General features: G+C 45.0%; 1 protein-coding gene across 3 annotated transcripts in view; it reads left to right on the top strand.

Annotated features, from left to right (window-relative positions):
* LOC126334936 (uncharacterized) overlaps positions 1-19087 on the top strand; it is a 194971-nt gene that overhangs the window by 68298 nt on the left and 107586 nt on the right. For all 3 annotated transcript variants that reach the window (XR_007564790.1, XM_049997677.1, XM_049997678.1), the window contains exons 2-3: positions 6522-6584; positions 16492-16578. Coding sequence is in view for 2 of the 3 variants with exons in the window: in XM_049997677.1 (XP_049853634.1) it covers positions 6522-6584; positions 16492-16578 (150 nt within the window). In the remaining variant the exon portion in view is untranslated. The remainder of the gene's footprint in view (positions 1-6521; positions 6585-16491; positions 16579-19087) is intronic.

Genomic DNA, 19087 nt, shown 5'->3' with positions numbered 1-19087 from the left:
GTATCAGTTTCTACCATATATCTCTGGCGAGACGACCACCGAGAGGAAATCAGGTAAATTAGACCTGGCACCAAGATTTACCAAGTTATTCGTCACACGCATCGTTTTCGAATGGAACAGGGGAGGGGTAAGTAATAGTAGTATCAGAAGTACCCTCCGCCACATACACTGTGTGATCAAAAGTATCCGGACACCCCTAAAAACGCACGTTTTTCATATTAGGTGCATTGTGGTGCCACCTACTGCCAGGTACTCCATATCAGCGACCTCAGTAGGCATTAGACAAAGTGAGAGAGCAGAATAGGGCGCTCCGCGGAAGTCACGGACTTCGAACGTGGTCAGGTGATTGGGTGTCACTTGTGTCACACGTCTGTATGTGAGATTACCACACCCCTAAAAATCCCTAGCTCCACTGTTTCCGATTTGAAAGTAAAGTGGAAACGTGAAGGGACACGTACAGCACAAAAGCTGACTGGCAGAGACCGCCGACAGTTGAAGAGGGTCATAGTGTGTAATAGGCAGGCAGTTGAAGAGGGTCGTAGTGTGTAATAGGCAGACATCTATCCAGCCCCATCAAACAGGACTTCCAAACTGCATCAAGATCCAATGCAAGTATTATGACAGTTAGGCGGGAGGTGAGAAAACTTGGATTTCATGGATTGAACGGCTGCTCATAAGCCAGACATCACGCCGGTAAATGCCAAACGACGCCTCGCTTGGTGTAAGAACCGTAAACATTGGACGATTGAATAGTGGGAAAACGCTGTGTGGAGTGACGAATCACGGTACACAATGTGGCGATCCGATGGCAGGGTGAGGGTATGGCGAATGCCCGGTGAAGGTCATCTGCCAGCGTGTGTCGTGCCAACAGTAAAATTCCGAGGCGGAGGTGTTATGGTGTGGCCATGTTTGTCATGGAAGGGGATTGAACCCCTGGTTGTTTTGCGTGCCACTATCACAGAACAGGTCTACAATTGTGTTTCGGGGATGGCGATTGCATCTTTCAACACGATCGCGCACTTGTTCATAATGCACGGCCTGTGGCGGAGTGGTTACACGACAGTTACATCCCTGTAGTGGACTGGCCTGCACAGAGTCCTGATCTGAATCTTAGAGAACACGTTTGGGACATTTTGGACGCCGACTTCGTGCCAGGCCTCACCGACCGACATCGATACCTCTCCTCTATGCAGCACTCCGTGAAGAATAGGCTGTCTTTCCCCAAGAAACCTTCCAGCGCCTGATTGAATGTATGCCTGCGAGAGTGGAAGCTGTCACTAAGGATAAGGATGGACCAACACCTTATTGAGTTCCAGCATTACCGATGGAGGGCGCCACGAACTTGTAAATCTTTTTCAGCCAGGTGTCCGGATACTTTTGATCACATAGTGTATCTTAAAGTGGCTTGTGAAGTGTAGATGTAAATGCAGAGTTAGAAAATAGAAAAATAGCAGATTTTTGCCGGAAGGCACAAGTATGAGTGACTTTTTTTTGCCTGCTAAACAGGAATTTCTGCTCTAGGTTACTGCGGGTTGTGGTTGTTACTGACTTGCTAGAGAGAAACCAATTTCACAACAATCATTCACACTTCAATTTCGATTCACATATATCACTGCTATACAAATACACTCCTGGAAATTGAAATAAGAACACCGTGAATTCATTGTCCCAGGAAGGGGAAACTTTATTGACACATTCCTGGGGTCAGATACATCACATGATCACATTGACAGAACTACAGGCACATAGACACAGGCAACAGAGCATGCACAATGTCGGCACTAGTACAGGGTATATACACCTTTCGCAGCAATGCAGGCTGCTATTCTCCCATGGAGACGATCGTAGAGATGCTGGATGTAGTCCTGTGGAACGGCTTGCCATGCCATTTCCACCTGGCGCCTCAGTTGGACCAGCGTTCGTGCTGGACGTGCAGACCGCGTGAGACGACGCTTCATCCAGTCCCAAACATGCTCAATGGGGGACAGATCCGGAGATCTTGCTGGCCAGGGTAGTTGACTTACACCTTCTAGAGCACGTTGGGTGGCACAGGATACATGCGGACGTGCATTGTCCTGTTGGAACAGCAAGTTCCCTTGCCGGCCTAGGAATGGTAGAACGATGGGTTCGATGACGGTTTGGATGTACCGTGCACTATTCAGTGTCCCCTCGACGATCACCAGAGGTGTACGGCCAGTGTAGGAGATCGCTCCCCACACCATGATGCCGGGTGTTGGCCCTGTGTGCCTCAGTCGTATGCAGTCCTGATTGTGGCGCTCACCTGCACAGTGCCAAACACGCATACGACCATCAGTGGCACCAAGGCAGAAGCGACTCTAATCGCTGAAGACGACACGTCTTCATTCGTCCCTCCATTCACGCCTGTCGCGACACCACTGGAGCCGGGCTGCACGATGTTGGGGCGAGAGCGGAAGACGGCCTAACGGTGTGCGGGACAGTAGCCCAGCTTCATGGAGACGGTTGCGAATGGTCCTCGCCGATACCCCAGGAGCAACAGTGTCCCTAATTTGCTGGGAAGTGGCGGTGCGGTCCCCTACGGCACTGCGTACGATCCTACGGTCTTGGCGTGCATCCGTGCGTCGCTGCGGTCCGGTCCCAGGTCGACGGGCACGTGCACCTTCCGCCGACCACTGGCGACAACATCGATGTACTGTGGAGACCTCACGCCCCACGTGTTGAGCAATTCGGCGGTACGTCCACCCGGCCTCCCGCATGCCCACTATACGCCCTCGCTCAAAGTCCGTCAACTGCACATACGGTTCACGTCCACGCTGTCGCGGCATGCTACCAGTGTTAAAGACTGCGATGGAGCTCCGTATGCCACGGCAAACTGGCTGACACTGACGGCGGCGGTGCACAAATGCTGCGTAGCTAGAGCCATTCGACGGCCAACACCGCGGTTCCTGGTGTGTTCGCTGTGCCGTGCGTGTGATCATTGCTTGTACAGTCCTCTCGCAGTGTCCGGAGCAAGTATGGTGGGTCTGACACACCGGTGTCAATGTGTTCTTTTTTCCATTTCCAGGAGTGTATATAATCATCTCACGCTAGAGCTGTGGTAAGATTTCCGAAGTTTTATTTGCAGCCCTCTTCCTTAGATAATCAAGCCTCCACTCAGCTAAACAACTGAGGGAATCTCTTAAATTATGATAGAGATATTCCACAGTCGCCGGCCGCTGTGACCGAGCGGTTCTAGGCGCTTCAGTCCGGAAACACGCTGCTGCTATGGTTGCATGTTCGAACGTTGCGTCGGGCATGGATGTGTGTGATGTCCTTAGGATAGTTAGGTTTAAGTAGTTCTAAGTCTAGGGAAGTGATGACCTCATATGTTAAGTCCCATAGTGCTCAGAGCCATTTGAGCCATTCCACAGTCCTTCAATGAAGACACCCTAGTGGACGTGGAACAACATTAATGAGCTTGGGTATGTGATACATGACGCAGAGTTCTTTTGGTAAGGTCCTAGAGGACACTGTATGACTTTGCCTTCTTCCTAACCGTAGTGATGTGTCAGATGTGAAAATGTTTCTTGTGAATCGTTGTTGTGAGTGCTTCTGCAGTGTAGATTGGTGCCTGTGTTCTAATGGGTGAGTGTACCGAAATCCAGAGACAAAATTTTGGAGGATGTCCAGGAATATTTTCGATGTAAGGACCACATGGTGTTTGGTGGCTCCTTACGGTGCAATAATGTAATTACGATTGATTCGGTCTGTTACACAAATAGCTTTTGTTTCTGTGAAATACTGCTACAACAGTACCACAGCTTACAACATGAAACGCAGAGTAATTCAACAATTGTCAGAAGTAAAGGCACTGTTATGTGGCTGACACTGCTGCAAAAACAGTTCAGCGTAGTGCCGTTGTGCTGGTCTTCTATTGCGTTCGGTGAACCCGCTCACAACGCGGAATCCAGCCATCTCTTCACCAGTAAATCTATCCATAGTGTTGTATAATAGTGTTAACGTTGAACTAACGATGGTGGAAAAATAAACCACTGACAGAAGCGAGCAATAATGAACACAGGCGGTGCGTTACTGTTGTCAACAGCGAGTGCCGTGAGGGAATGGGGCAAGTTTGTTTCCAAACGAGAGTCACAGAGGAATTGTTGACATTTGAATTCTTGCCCAGGTATTTTCGGTCTAATACCAATGCAAAAAAGAAGAGCGGATAAGAAGTAAAACAAAATGCAATTACTCTGTAACGAGCCACCGGATAACAGTGTGTGTGTGTGTGAGAGAGAGAGAGAGAGAGAGAGAGAGAGACAGAGAGAGAGAGAGAGAGAATGTGTATGTGTGTGTGTGTTGGGGCTTACGGGCGTCGAGGTCATCAGCACCCTGACACACATTAAAAGAAATGAATGTGGACAAACTTAGTAAAATGGAAGCGTACTAGAAAAGAAAGCGGGAAGAGATGAAAAATGATGTATAAGAAAATAAAACTTAAGGAAAACGAGAAAGGAGCGTCAAAGATGCCACGGGAAATTGTCACTGGCTGGCTACTTACGTAAAATATAGGCGAGCCAGTCACCCTGTAATCAAATTAAGACCGTCTCCCTAAAATCTTGGTAAAAACATTGGACAAGTTACAGAACTTTAAACTTTTAACCACGTTCGTTTGAGGATTTCCTAAAAAAGATGGAAGATCCGCCGGCAAGTCAGCCACGGCACTCTGGACAGAAAAAAAACGCAATTCAATAAAACGTGGCGCTCAGTTACCTGGACGCCACGAGAACCACACATTGAAGGATCCTCCCGCTGGAGCAGGAAGCCATGCGTCATAGGGCTGTGGCCTATCCGAAGCCGAGTGAGGAGAACCTCGTCCCGCCTAGGTACACCACACACGCGTTGTGGTTTTGACTAAAAGGAGCTTATTGTCAGTCATTTCCAGCTACTCATCCTTCCACCGACGCAAGACTCGTGAGCTCAACAGCGAGGTGAGTGCGTGCAGCGGGATGGCACACTGAGACACGCATCCTTGACTGCGAGATCTGCCCTTTCGTTCCCAGCAATGCCCACGTGCCCTGGAATCCAGCAGAAAGCCACCTCCTTCCCCAGTCGTTGTAGTTGGAGGAGGCCATCCTGGATGGTCCGGACTATTTTATCTGCTGGATACAAAGGTTGCAATGACTGAAACGCACTCAGTGAATCGGAACAGAGAAGAAATTTATGACGGGAAGAGCGTCTCATCTGCGTCAGTGCCCGCAAGATCGTAGACAACTCTGCATCAAAGACAGTAAACGCTTGAGGCCGTCGGACCTTGAGGACACGACCGAGAAAAACAACAGAGCAACCAACGGAATCCCTCTTTTTCGACCCATCCGCAACACGGGTCCCCAATACCAAAACACACAGAACAACGTCCGAAAGATTGTCGGTGGAGTTCTGGTTCACCCTGTCGAATGAAAGGAACGGGTAGGGTGAGATCTACAGCCGAGAAGTAAAGTGTTTGTTTACAATAACACACAGAGATAACACAAACGCTGCTCTTCCCGAAGAGCATCTAGACTCTAGCGATCCATTTGTAAAGCTGACGAATCATCATTAAAATTTCACTTGCTCTTTTTTCTTTTGACACAGTGGAGAGGCTGTAACAAAACGGGAGTGGTCAAACTAAAACAAGTGGTTTTCTTGGAATTTATTGTAATTGTAATTGTTGGTCAGACAAGTAATTCCACGTATAAAACAGCAAAAAAAAAAAAAAGAAATTAATTTAATGTCCAAATCAAATACATGGAATTTTATTCATGTTCTGTGCTCTTACTCAAAGAATCAAAGCAGTTGGTCCCCACTGAAAATAGAGAAGTAACAAAATTTCATTAATATTATTCAGTGGCTTTAACTTCAGTTGCTCGTAGACACGAATCAGAAATACTGATCGAAAATGTTTTTCATGAATTCACGTACAAAGGAAGATTGAATTGGTAGACACCATCATGCTCGCATAAAAATGTTACAACAATAACCAAACACATGTTCGAGAGTTGTCTAAGTTGAATACAGTGTTTGCTGCAGCTTTCGGCCAAAAATAACAGTTTACAGCGTATCATACGCTACCATTCGTAACTTATCATGCCAGAAATGAATTTTACTCACTTCGAAATTGGAAATATTAATGGTATGCGAAATCGCAACCTGGAGTGTTTACAATCTGCATTGAATGAGAATGTGTGTGGTGTTACAGAAATTGCCATCGAATTGTAGGAAGCACTTTTGTGAAAACGCAGCCTTGTGAGCGCCAGTTTTGCGTCATTATTGTATCTCTCCTTGCCGTTCAGATACTAGTGATGATAATTTTTTTCAGCAAGTGGTCCGAGCTGCTTACTTCCGAGTAGCGTGCCATCTGATTGCCCTGCATCAGTTGTATGTGGTGCAGAGGCAGCTCATTACCTTACGCGTATTTCTAAACTTGGCTATGTTTCATCTGTTGTATACTTTTCTTGCATAGTTTCATAGTTGATCTGCCTGCCTTAATTTGCGACTGACGGCCACTTCCGTTATGTCCGCAGTGCTCAACTTCTTTCCGGTGCCCGTAGACGACGAATGCCTCTCGGACGACGGACGCCGCTCAGGTGAGTCCACTGTTGTCACATCGCTGCCTTCGTAACGCCCATCACCATAGCCCTCGTCATCATAATTACCATTGTCATGGTCATCACTAATAGCAGAGGAGTACTGCACTGCGACAGAAGCCAGGATGCTGACACTGACATCGATAAGACAGTGGCTTTCCTCGTGGCAAAGAAGCTGCTCTCAAAGAATTGACACGGATTCGACCCAAGCGAAACACAACTTGCTTCGTTCATACACGACATATTACAAACGACATATACAGGGCGGTCCATTGATCGTGACCGGGCCAAATATCTCTCGAAATAAGCGCCAAACGAAAAAACTACAAAGAACGAAACTTGTCTGGGTTGAAGGGGGAAACCAGATGGCGCTATGGTTGGCCCGCTAGATGGCGCTGCCGTAGGTCAAACGGTATCAACTGCGTTTTTCTAATTAGGAACCCCCATTTTTTATCACATATTCGTGTAATACGTAAAGAAATGTTTTAGTCGGACCACTTTTTTTGCTTTGTGATAGATGGCGCTGTAATTGTCACAAACATATAGCTTACAATTTTAGACGAACAGTTGGTAACAGGTAGGTTTTTTAAATTAAAATACAGAACGTAGGTACGTTTGAACATTTTTTTCGGTTGTTCCAATGTGATACATGTACATTTGTGAAATTATCATTTCTGAGAACACATGCTGTCGCAGCACGATTACCTGTAAATACTACAATAATGCAATAAATGCTCATAACTATGTCCGTCAACCTCAATGCATTTCGCAATACGTGTAACGACATTCCTCTCAACAGCGAGTAGTTCGCCCTCCGTAATGTTCGCACACGCGTTGACAATGTGCTGACGCATGTTGTCAGGCGTTGTCTGTGGATCACGATAGCAAAAATCCTTCAACTTTCCCCACAAAAAGAAATCCGGGGACGTCAGATCCGGTGAACGTGAGGGTCCTGGTATGGTGCTTCGACGACCAATCCACCTGTCATGAAATATGCTATTCAATACCGCTTCAACCGCACGCGAGCTATGTGCCGGCCATCCATCATGTTGAAAGTACATCGCCATTCTGTCATGCAGTGAAACACCTTGTAGTAACATCGGTAGAACATTACATTGGAAATCAGCATGCATTGCACCATTTAGATTGCCATCGATAAAATGGGGGCCAATTATCCTCAGGTCGCTGATGTTCCACTTGTCGCAGCCATCGTGGATTTTCCGTTGCCCACTAGTGCATATTGTGCCGGTTTACGTTACCGCTGTTGGTGAATGACGCTTCGTAGCTAAATAGAGCGCGTGCAAAAAATCTGTAATCGTCCCGTAATTTCTCTCGTGCTCAGTGGCTGAACTGTGCACGACGTTCAAAGTCGTCGCCATGCAATTCCTAGTGCATAGAAATATGGTACGGGTGCAGTCGATGTTGATGTAGCATTCTCAACACCGACGTTTTTGAGATTCCCGATTCTCGCGCAATTTGTCTGCTACTGATGTGCGGATTACCCGCGACAGCAGCTAAAACATCTACTTGAGCATCATAATTTGTTGCAAGTCGTGGTTGACGTTTCAAATGCGGCTGAACACTTCCTGTTTCCTGAAATAACGTAACTATCCGGCGAACCGTCCGGACACTTGCATGGGCATTTTGATCACAATAGCCATACATCAACACAATATCGACCTTTTCAGCAATTGGTAAACGGTCCATTTTAACACGGGTAATGTATCACGAAGCAAATACCGTCCGACTGGCGGAATGTTACGTGATACCACGTATTTATACGTTTGTGACTATTACAGCGCCATCTATCAGAAAGAGAAGAAAGTGGGCCAACTTAAACATTCATATTTCTTTACGTACTACAAGAACATGTAATTAAAAATGGGGATTCCTATTTTTGATATCCGCCATCTAGCGGGCCAACCATAGCGTAATCTGGTTTTCCCCTTCAAACTAGACGAGTTTCGTTCTTTGTAATTTTTTCGTTTGGCGCTTATTTCGTGAAATATCTGGCCCGGTCACTATCAATAGACCACCCTGTATAGGTGAAGAAGCAGGTACTGTTTTCCTAGATTTCCGATAGGCGTTCGGCACTATTCCACATCGTCGTCTACTGACCAAGGTATAATCACACAGAGTGTCTTCAAAAGCATATGCGATTGTTTCTACGAATATTTGACTATCAGAATACAGTACGTCATGCTCGCCTGTTAGTGTTCTGCGGAAACGAAAGGAACGTCTGAACGTTGGAACGTTGGAAGCGTAAGAGGATCTCTAATGTTCTCAGTATACACAGACGGTTAATCATATGGGATCAGCGACACTATCCGACTGCTCACTGACAGTGCTGTTGTTTACAGGATAGTATCGATGTTGGTCGATGGTGAGGAATTGGGGAAAAACTTGTACATAATTTCCTTGGTGTAACGAACGTCAGCTCCCTTTGAATGCGGATAAATGTGAGATAACAGCTGTAGCAAAAAGAAAGATCGGTATTGTATCTGATTACAAGATCAGTGATGAGGATCTTCAACATCACAGCATACAGGTATTGAAGAGTGACGTTAATAAGCGACATGAAATGGTACGATCATGAGAAATTGGTATTAGCGACACGAATGGAAGGCTTCGATTTGTTCGAAGCTTTCTGCGAAAATGTAACGCACCTGTGAAGGAAATATCATGCAAGACTTTAGTGCGTCCGATTCTAGAGTGTTGTTGCAGTGTTGTAGTCCTTGTCAAGCAGGCGTGACAACAGACACTGAATGAATTGGTTAGTTAAATTCAGAGATAGCAGACTTTGTAGTCAGGACAGCTACAGCCTGGATGTATCGCGTTGAGAAGATAAGGCAGCCTTAGCTGTAAGTCCTTTATTTTCGCAAGATTTTAGCTGCATTATCAGGTGCAATCTGTTCAGAATGATTGACAAAGACTCACATAAGGCAAGAGAACATAACTAAAGTGAAAGGTATATACAGGATGAACATACTCAAAAAATTAAGTCATATTCCGATCGAGAAAAGATAATGGGATGACCCAGCATTCATAGCCAGAAATTATTTGCTAAGTAGCGGACGTCGGACGTAAAATAACATCGAACGCTTCCGTGACACCTAGAAAGGGTGAAGGCTAATAGAAAGAAATTGCTAATAAAAGAGCATCAGATAGATAAAGTACTAAAATTTCCACTCACGATGAGTAACAGCGCCTGGTGAGCTAACAGGGTCTCCATGTAACGAAATAGTGATGAAACCACAGACCGTGTATGATCATCTACGGGAAATATAAAATTTCAGCAGCTCACAGTCCCTCATTTACCTAAAATGAATTGAAAATTCTAGTTATTCAATCTGAAATTATAGTTCATTCTCCCCCCCCCCCCCCAAACTGAAAGCTTATCATGAAAATGGCTTTTAGTAGCTCTAATTATGAATTATCTTTGTATGTCATATTTTAGAACTTTTAGTAGCTGCTGTCTTGAATCCAAGTTGCAACCATTAAACTACTGCTTTTCGATGGACAACATTTTCACTACTGATAGTTTTTTCCAATTTATGTGTATTCTAATACATTTTAAGGAATTACCCAGCGCCGGCCGGAGTGGCCGCAGGTTCGAATCCTGCCTCGGGGATGGATGTGTGTGATGTCCTTAGGTTAGGTAGGTTTAACTAGTTCTAAGTTCTAGGGGACTGATGACCACAGCAGTTAAGTCCCATAGTGCTCAGAGCCATTTGATTTGAATTAGCCAGCCTTCCCATCAGCTCAGCTAGACATTCTATTTGTATAGTTATCGGCGGATTGGCATGCACGCTCCACATGACCCCTCTCTCCATTTTGCTACCTGGCGTTTCCGCTGTTGCGTCTTAACACACCACCTGTTAGTACGCTATCCAGTGCTCGCTCTTGCTGTGTGTGAGTACAGTCTCGTGCCATCCGGCTTCGCAGTGCGTTGCTTTCTGCCGATTTAATTGTTTCGGTACGACACGATATTTAACCCCGTTTCACTTCATATCAGTTCCGTGCTAAGCCTTAAAAGGATACAAACAGTGATGGACATGTCATGAAATATGGACGAAGTTTATGGCTGGACCCATGGCCTATTTACGAAATGTGTGAAAACGCAATGAGACAGGCCTAATTAGAGGATATGCATGTATTAAACGTAGCAATAAGACACCTGGTTAGGCACAGTCATCCAAGAGGCTCTACCATACATTTTCCTGTCACGGAGAAATTTGATCGTATTCAGCTCAGTGTCAACAACCTGCCTACAAGTACGAAGGAACTGCAGACTGTACTTGACGTCTTCTTGAAGAGGAGGCAGAAGACACCTGATATTGAACATCTGTACAGGAAATTACTGATGACACAGAGCCAAAATGTATATGATCACAGGTTACACTGGCCCCATAGCTATGTGCTCGCTAGTTCCCGTAGCACTCACTTATAATAAAATCACACCCCAAGGCGAATGGAACAGAGCCAAGGACTAAGATCTGGCAGATAAATGCGATGCGTAATGCCATGGCCATGCGAGAACTCGGGAAAGTGTCAGAGGAGATTGTGTATACAGGTACCACATTCCAGATACGAGGCTTTACCCCGCTTACCAGTTACAGCACACATCATAATATCAGGTCAACGTCCAATGGCCGCGATTGTGGTGCCAGGTAGAGACATAACACTGACAAAGGTACATCAACACTGTGGCAATAGAAATAATGAGTTTCTTAGGAAAATTTTACACAACCAAACAATATTTTCAATACAGTCAGGAAGTACAACCACGCTTAGAAAACTTAAAAACAGCAGGAATTCTGGGTCGACACGACAGAAACATTTTCGTAATGGACGCAAAAGCGGAATCAGTATTGTGGTATAGAAGACTAATGGACGAAAGAGGACTCTACCTTCGGGACTCTACACAAGAGCTTGGCCTTCATCTCATGAATAGGCCATTCAGCGCACCTGCTTTCCAAAATCGCGTACGTGTGACAGCAGATATAGACACCACCCTCGCAAAATCGAAAGTCAGTGACCACATTGCGAACTGGAAGGTCTGTGATAGACTTAGAACAAGTGACCATAAACTCTTTTGCTTCATAATTACAAACACAGATAATGACTTAGACACTAACATCCAGCCCGAGCGACTATACAGTCTACGCTGAGAGAATTGGGAAATTTTAAAGGCAGAATTCAAGATACAGCCACCGCAAGGAACCGCACTGATGTTGATGGCGAAGCGGACGAATTTTTGCCAGCGCTGCAGATGGCGATCCTAACAGTAGTTGGGAAGTCCAAAGGTCTTAAAATTCCCTCGACTCCCGCCCTACAGTCCTTGTGACATAGATCAAGGGAGAGGAGGGGATACTACCAAAGACCCTCAGGGGAAACAGAACGACAAAGAAAGCTGATTTTGTACCGAACAGTCAAACAACAATGTAACGAACTACTACACCAAACAAGAGTAAAAAACTGGGAGGCGTACATTAAGGACCATACGGTAACGGATGTTTGGGGTTTTCTATACAAACTTGCAACAAATAAGGTTCTATCACCCAGTGAGAAGGTTCGACGGACGATGACGACGGCAAACATCAGCGCAGTACCTACTCAGAACTATGTAGCCAAACGATGGAAGACAGAGAGTTCCATCAGCATTTTCGCTCTGAATCACCAGAGCAGCATGTGAATAACAATGTTGTGATTCCATTTGTCCGGGAGGAAGTGAGACAGGCAATAATGAAGCTAAAGAAGAAGAAAGCACCAGGTCCTGACAGAATACTGGCAGAACTGTTGTGCCAGCTGGCGGGCCAAATTGTGCCATATATAACAGTGTTATTAAACGAATGTCTTTTACAGGGTCTGGTTCTCAGAATTTTGAAAATCTCGGATATCATTACACTGAAAAAGGGGAAGACAAAGACCCAAGAGAGCCGAAATCTTGCAGGTCGATTTGTTTGGTAATGCTCTAGCCCCAATACAGGAAAAGCTACTGTGTCGCCTCCTGAGGGACCACAGACAGTTAATAGGCACGAGCCCCGTGCAGCACTGTTTTAGGAAAGGGAAATCCACCAGGATGCGATAAATCATGCAGTGAATATCTCAGACAACAAGTATGTTATAGACATAAAGAGATTGCTGGGGCGTTTGATAATTTGTGGTAGCCTGCCCTGTTAAAAATACTGAAACAGACAGACTGTCCAAGGTGTCTCTATAAAAGTCCACGAGATTACTGCACAGACAAGCAGGTGCAATTAGAATGTACCGGGGAAAAAATTGTGAAAGACATCATCGAAGGCTGTTTGTGGTCCAGGCTTCAGGGGTGTTGGTAAAGAGCTAACACTGAACAGCTTCAGAGTGTAACAAACACTAGAGACTGCATCGCCTATTCACACGGTCTGCTAATTACAGTATCTGCTAACACAAGGGCTAAATTAAAGTGTCCAAGTGTGTGTGAAATCTTATGGGACTTAACTGCGAAGATTATCAGTCCCTAAGCTTACACACTACTTAACCTAAATTATCCTGAGGACAAACACACACACCCATGCCCGAGGGAGGACTCGAACCTCCGCCGGGACTGGTCGCACAGTCCATGACTGCAGCGCCTCAGACCGCTCGGCTAATCCCACGTGGCGCTAAATTAAACAGTAAGGTAGTTCTTGAAAGACTAAGTATCTCGTGCGTAGAAAACTAACTAACAATAGCAGCGCTCAAACGGTCTATATGTTACTAAAAGGAACACTACCAAGAACGAGAAACCCCACAGCCAGAATAAATGGCGAAACTGTGAAAATAAATATATAGTTAGCTTGGAATTAATATCGACGAAAAGCAAAACTGTCATGCACATGTAGAAATAGCCTGCCAGAGAGATATTAAAATCCTAAATAAAATAGCTACAATTGTCCAGAGAAGTTTTCAGCTGCCACTAAGTGCAATAAGAACGTACCACAACGCAATCTTACTCGCTGTTGTGGGCTGTGGGTCGAGTGTGTGGACTGATACAACCAGAAAGGTAAGGATAGCACAGGCTCGACAGCGAGCGCAGAGAAGTGTACTCCTGCGCCCGACAAGCGCGTATAGATATTGTTTGGTTTGTGGATCGCTCAATTGCGCGATTATCCCAATCTGTACACAGTCCAATCTCGCCACGTTCACTAATGATGATGAAATGATGACAACACAAATACCCAGTCCTCGCGCAGAGAAAATCCCCAACCCGCTCGGGAATCCAACCCGGGACCTAGTGATCAAGAGGCAGCAGCGCTAGCCACTAGACCACGAACTGCGGACGGCGCGTACAGAACTACACCGGCTGAGGCGCTGCTGGTGATATTAGGCTTGCTACCTCTACATCTAGCTGTAAGAAAGAGATGCGCACAATATTGGCTCAAAAAGCGCAAATATGAAAAGGTAAAGGAGATACTGGACATAAGAGCCGTGTCGAATAAGGAAATAAAAGCATGCATTGATAGAGAATGGCAAGAAATCTGGGATAGGGCAGGGACACGGAGAAGGACCTGCCTCTTCCTTCCAAACATAAAAGAAAGAACAAGAATGACATACTTCCTTTCAACCAAGGTAGTGTCGGGACATGGTCCGTATCCCAACTAATTACTAAAAATACGACAGCGCACTACAGCCACTTGTGAACGTGGAGCAATATGTACACCGAATCACTTCGTCTGGGAGTGTCCTGCTAGACAAGATGTTACGGACCACAACAGAAATGCATTTGGAAATGTAACAGTCTATCCTATAATAAGGAATGGAGAATTGTGACATAAACTGAACTCGCATTCAGCTAAGATATAGTTTATGAAATGCAAGCCTACAAGGCTGAGAGACAACCAAGAAGAGGCCTTACATCATGATAACAAGACATGCCACAGCAGATCACCCACCTACAACAACCGTCTGGAAGCAGTGATGGATGAGACGAGCCTCGGGGAGGACCAAATAAGACTTCCTGAGATCCTGACAGCCATCTCCCAGTCTCTACAACTTGGCTGACACAGCAGCACAGGTCTGTGAATCCTGAGTTGCACCTCAGTGCACAGGGGACTAACCATCCAAACCAGCGAGAGATCCAGCTTGGTTTCTAATACCAAGTGCAGTAATGTTGTACAGTGTAGTTTTGTGTGGTAGTAGTGTAGTCCAAAATTATAAATTACAAAATTAATGATCTAGCAATGCGACATAATGTATAGACTGTGCCTTCTGGATTCCAGATCAACAGATATCTTTACTTACGATCTTTCTGGGTGATCTGTGGCACTGTCTTTCAGTGGTCACAGGCTGCTTTCCGAATCGTGTTTGCGTTATACGCACTTTCTCTATAGCTTATCGAACTCCTCTCCCAAGTATTCCCAGATATAAATTCACTGCCTCACTCTCAGCTCGTCGGTATTTATCTGAAAAGAATAGAGCTCGTCCTAAGAAAGGAAAAAAGTAGTCCATCTTCCTGGCAGTCAACCGGCGGTCATACCGGTTGTTAAAATAATGTTAGTAGGAACAGTTTGGTGTAACGGTGTCATGAACAACGGCTAGCGCTGTTTAAAAGCTAGTGTGCTTGGCAGATTAACTGAAATGAGTGAGATGTATCATAAGCAGCAGAATGGGGGGAATTTCGACGGTGAACTACAGAGTGGCGACGAAGTTATTGTGTTGACGGTGTACGCAGTGGCTGCGGCTGACGGTAGTAATAAGTTTTGAATATGCTTCAGCGTTCCATAGAAGACTCTGCTGCTGCTAAACATTAGCTTCTTTAAATAATGTTTTTATGTTTGAAACCAAGGGCGAATATAATTCGCTCCTGGAATGCCCATCGCAGAGGGGCCTTTTTCACAGGCCCAAGCTTTCACGTGTCGTCAACTACACTTCCAACTCATACTTCGCATTCGGAAGGAGCAGTATTCAAATCCCCATCTGGCCATCATAATTACGGTTCCATATGTTTTTTTTTCTAAATCACTCTAGAGGAACTTCAAGAAACATACGTTCCCGGTATGTCTTATCTTGCACCTATCACTTCTCTCACTTCTAGTAATATTTATTAATATGAAAAATGCCGAGCTGTAACTTGTTTCGTAGTCTCCGTTAAACGGTAGCTCCCGTATAACTTGCCGGGTAATTCATTCAAAGGTCGAGGAAGGACCATACCTAACACAGCACAGTGGTGTTCAGGACAAAATTCGAATTCATGACAATTTTACAATTTTAGCTCGGCCTATAGTATGGAGCCACAATACAAAAAAATGATTGACAGCAACAAATGACATTTTTTATCAATTCTGGACTCCGCGTTTCGAGATTTAAACTCTCGTTTTCAAGTTGTTTTTGTTCAACTTCATATTTAGTGCATATGCGGTGATATTACTGTAGCAGCATGCTCTATGTTACATTATTAGATACGTCCGAGCACATAATTTGATAAGAATATCAATCCGATGTTGTATACCACATTCAAGACCAGAGCTTCCTGAGGATGAGAATTTGAACCTCGAAACACGAAGAACCGAATTAATCAAACATCATTTCTGACTGGAAGACGACAGTTGGGCATGTGTTGCCACTGTTAACGAAATCAACCAGTTTTTCGTCTAACATGCAAACGTACAAGAAATATTTTTTTCCTGCGCTTTCCAGATGACGAGCTATAAAGTTACCGTCAACGGATACCTTGAAGAGTGTCTCCGTCACCATCATCACCATTATCGTCATGTCACATCATAAGAGAAGTTCATTTTTCATTTTCCGCTAGTGTATAGTATTTACTTTGTACGTAGTGTATTTGTGTTGTTTTTGACTTCTGTTGAAGTGCTTTGTTGAGTGTATGATTTACGAGAGGTGATTTGCTAGAGGCGGGTACGAGTGGCTTCGGCGTGCTGTTTTGCAGGGGTGTGCCTCAACACGTACGAATGCCGCATCCAGGGCGGCGCCTCCCACGGCCCATGTGCTCTCGGCTTTGGCGTCTGCTGTGTCTGTAAGTATCTAAGCACACCGTAAGTACCGGGCGCACAGTGCAATACAGCCAACGCTTGCGATTGCTTAAGGCTACTCCTCTGACAACAGTACAGTGCGAAAAAATTTGTCACCACCGGGAAATTTCACGCTAATATCGGGTAACACTGGCTCTTGTCTTGAAAATTGCCTAAACTGGTTGATAAAGAGAGACCACGATTTGTTACAGGATTGCCATATCCGGCAGGGCCGCTCATTGGTGATTAGATCCCAGAAATTACGGGAATGTTGATTGTTGCGTGTCACCCTCTGTTCCATACAGCCCAAGAGATTTTCAATAGGATTCAGAGGACCAGTCAAAGAGCAGTAGGGTATCTGAGTGTCCACATTTATTAAAATACTAGCTTCGCCCACATACGTCTATTTCACATATACTGCACTCATCTCTTCCTGCTCCTCTCTCTGCCCATATCCTCCTTCCCTCCCCTGTCTATCCGTTCGCACCTCCCCCTCTCTCTGTCTAGCGCCTCCTCTCCTTTATCTCTGTCCAGCGCCTCCTCTCCCCTCTCTCTGTCCAGCGCCTCCTCTTTCCTCGCTCTGTCCATCTTCTCTTGTTCCCTTTCTCTGTCCATCTCCAACTATTTCCTCTCTCTGTCCGTCTTCTCCCCTTTCTGTTCATTTTCGCCACCCCTTATCTCTGTCCATCTCCTTCTTCCCCTTACCTGTGTCGATCCCTTTCTTTCTCCCATGTGTCTGCCCACCTTCTCATACTCCTTTCCCTCTCTACGTTGTCACCCACCCCTACTCCAATATACAGTTTCTGGTTCTTACCCTCACGGTATCTCTTTCCAGATAGTAAGTAACACTCGTATGTGTATCATGTTTGGCTGAAATCGATACAGAGATTTAGGATGAACTTTTTACCCGTCACTTTGGCCGCTTACACATAGATCACAAACATTTAAATAATTTCTCACAGATTTGTGTGCATAGTTCACCTTTTTATACAAACCGAATTTCGACCCGCAGTTTCGTTTTCACGCAGATCAATGTTTATGACGTCATATCGCCTGAACAATGTGTCGTACAATGATATAATTCTGTAGGCACTTCCTGTGGTATATGTGAATACTGGCTGTATACTGAATGTGTCGCGAATACAGTTATCAGTAAAGAAGTAATAATTTAAAGCGTCATGCCCAATGCGGCAGTTTTACTGCATTAACAGCAAAGATGTAGTAAGCGCCAAACGTTTTTCCTTGCATCGTATTGTGTGGATTGTCATCAAGGGACTGTGCGGCTGGTCCCGCCGGAGGTTCGAGTCCTCCCTCGGACATGGGTGTGCGTGTTTGTCCTTAGGATAATTTAGGTTAAGTAGTGTGTAAGCTTAGGGACTGATGACCTTAGCAGTTAAGTCCCATAAGATTTCACGCACATTTGAACATTTTTTGTCAACAAGGAAATTTTTTGTTAAGCTTTGAAATCACATGTAAAGTCTGTTGCAAGCCATTAAGTGCTCTCATTCTCAAATACTGATTGAGTAAAGTCTGGGCACTCGCGTGCTGTGGCTACACTCCATTTTCACCCCCACACCTTTGACAGTTTCTTTGAAGCTCGCTCATATTTTATGTAAGTGGCTAGCCAACGACAATTTACTGTGGCATTCTTGTTGCTACGCTTTCCCTTTCTTTACGTTCTACTTTCTTATGTAGCATTTTCCTTCTTTTCCTGATTTCTTTGCGTGTGTGCTTCAATTTTATTAGGTTTGCCCACATTCGGTACCTTTTATGCGTGTCAGGGCGCTGATGACCTCGACGTTCAGCGCCCATAAGTCCCAACACACACACACACACACACACACACACACACACACGCACACACGAAACTTTATTTCGCTGACGACACCGACGATACAATGAAAGGAAAAAAAAAAAGTTTATCGCTTCCTACATCTTGGCCGTACATGTAGTAAGACTGCCGCATCAGGCATGACTCTTTAATTTATTACTTCTTTACTACCAACTCTATTCACAACACGTTTCGTAGACAGTTGCCATATGTAACACCGGACGTACCTGCAAAATTACATCATTGTGCAGCACATAGTTCAGGAGGTACGTAATGAACAATGGGCTGCGTAAAAATAAGGTTCGCGAAAACTGATAACGACCGGGAGAGCTGTGTGCTAACCATATGCTCCTCCATATCCGCATCCAATGGCGCCTATGGCCTGAGGATGACACGGTGATCGGTCGGTCACGTTGCGCCTTCCAAAGCCTGTTCGGGTGGAAAGTTTGCTTGAATATCAAATTGCAGGGCGAAATTCGCCTACATGCAGGTGAAATATGTGTACAAATACGTATGAAATACGTTTAAAATATATAAAATATATTTCACTTGTGAGTATGAGTGGACATAAGTCATGGATGAAAAGCTCATCCTAAACCCCTGGAACTATTTAAATCATATTTGGTACAAATATTATTTACAATCTGGAAAGAAATACTGCAGGGATAAGAGCCACCAGCGTC

This window comes from Schistocerca gregaria, chromosome 2 (assembly GCF_023897955.1).
Source record: "Schistocerca gregaria isolate iqSchGreg1 chromosome 2, iqSchGreg1.2, whole genome shotgun sequence".
NCBI classification, from domain to species: Eukaryota; Metazoa; Arthropoda; class Insecta; order Orthoptera; family Acrididae; genus Schistocerca; species Schistocerca gregaria.
This window is presented reverse-complemented; position numbering and strand designations above follow the sequence as displayed.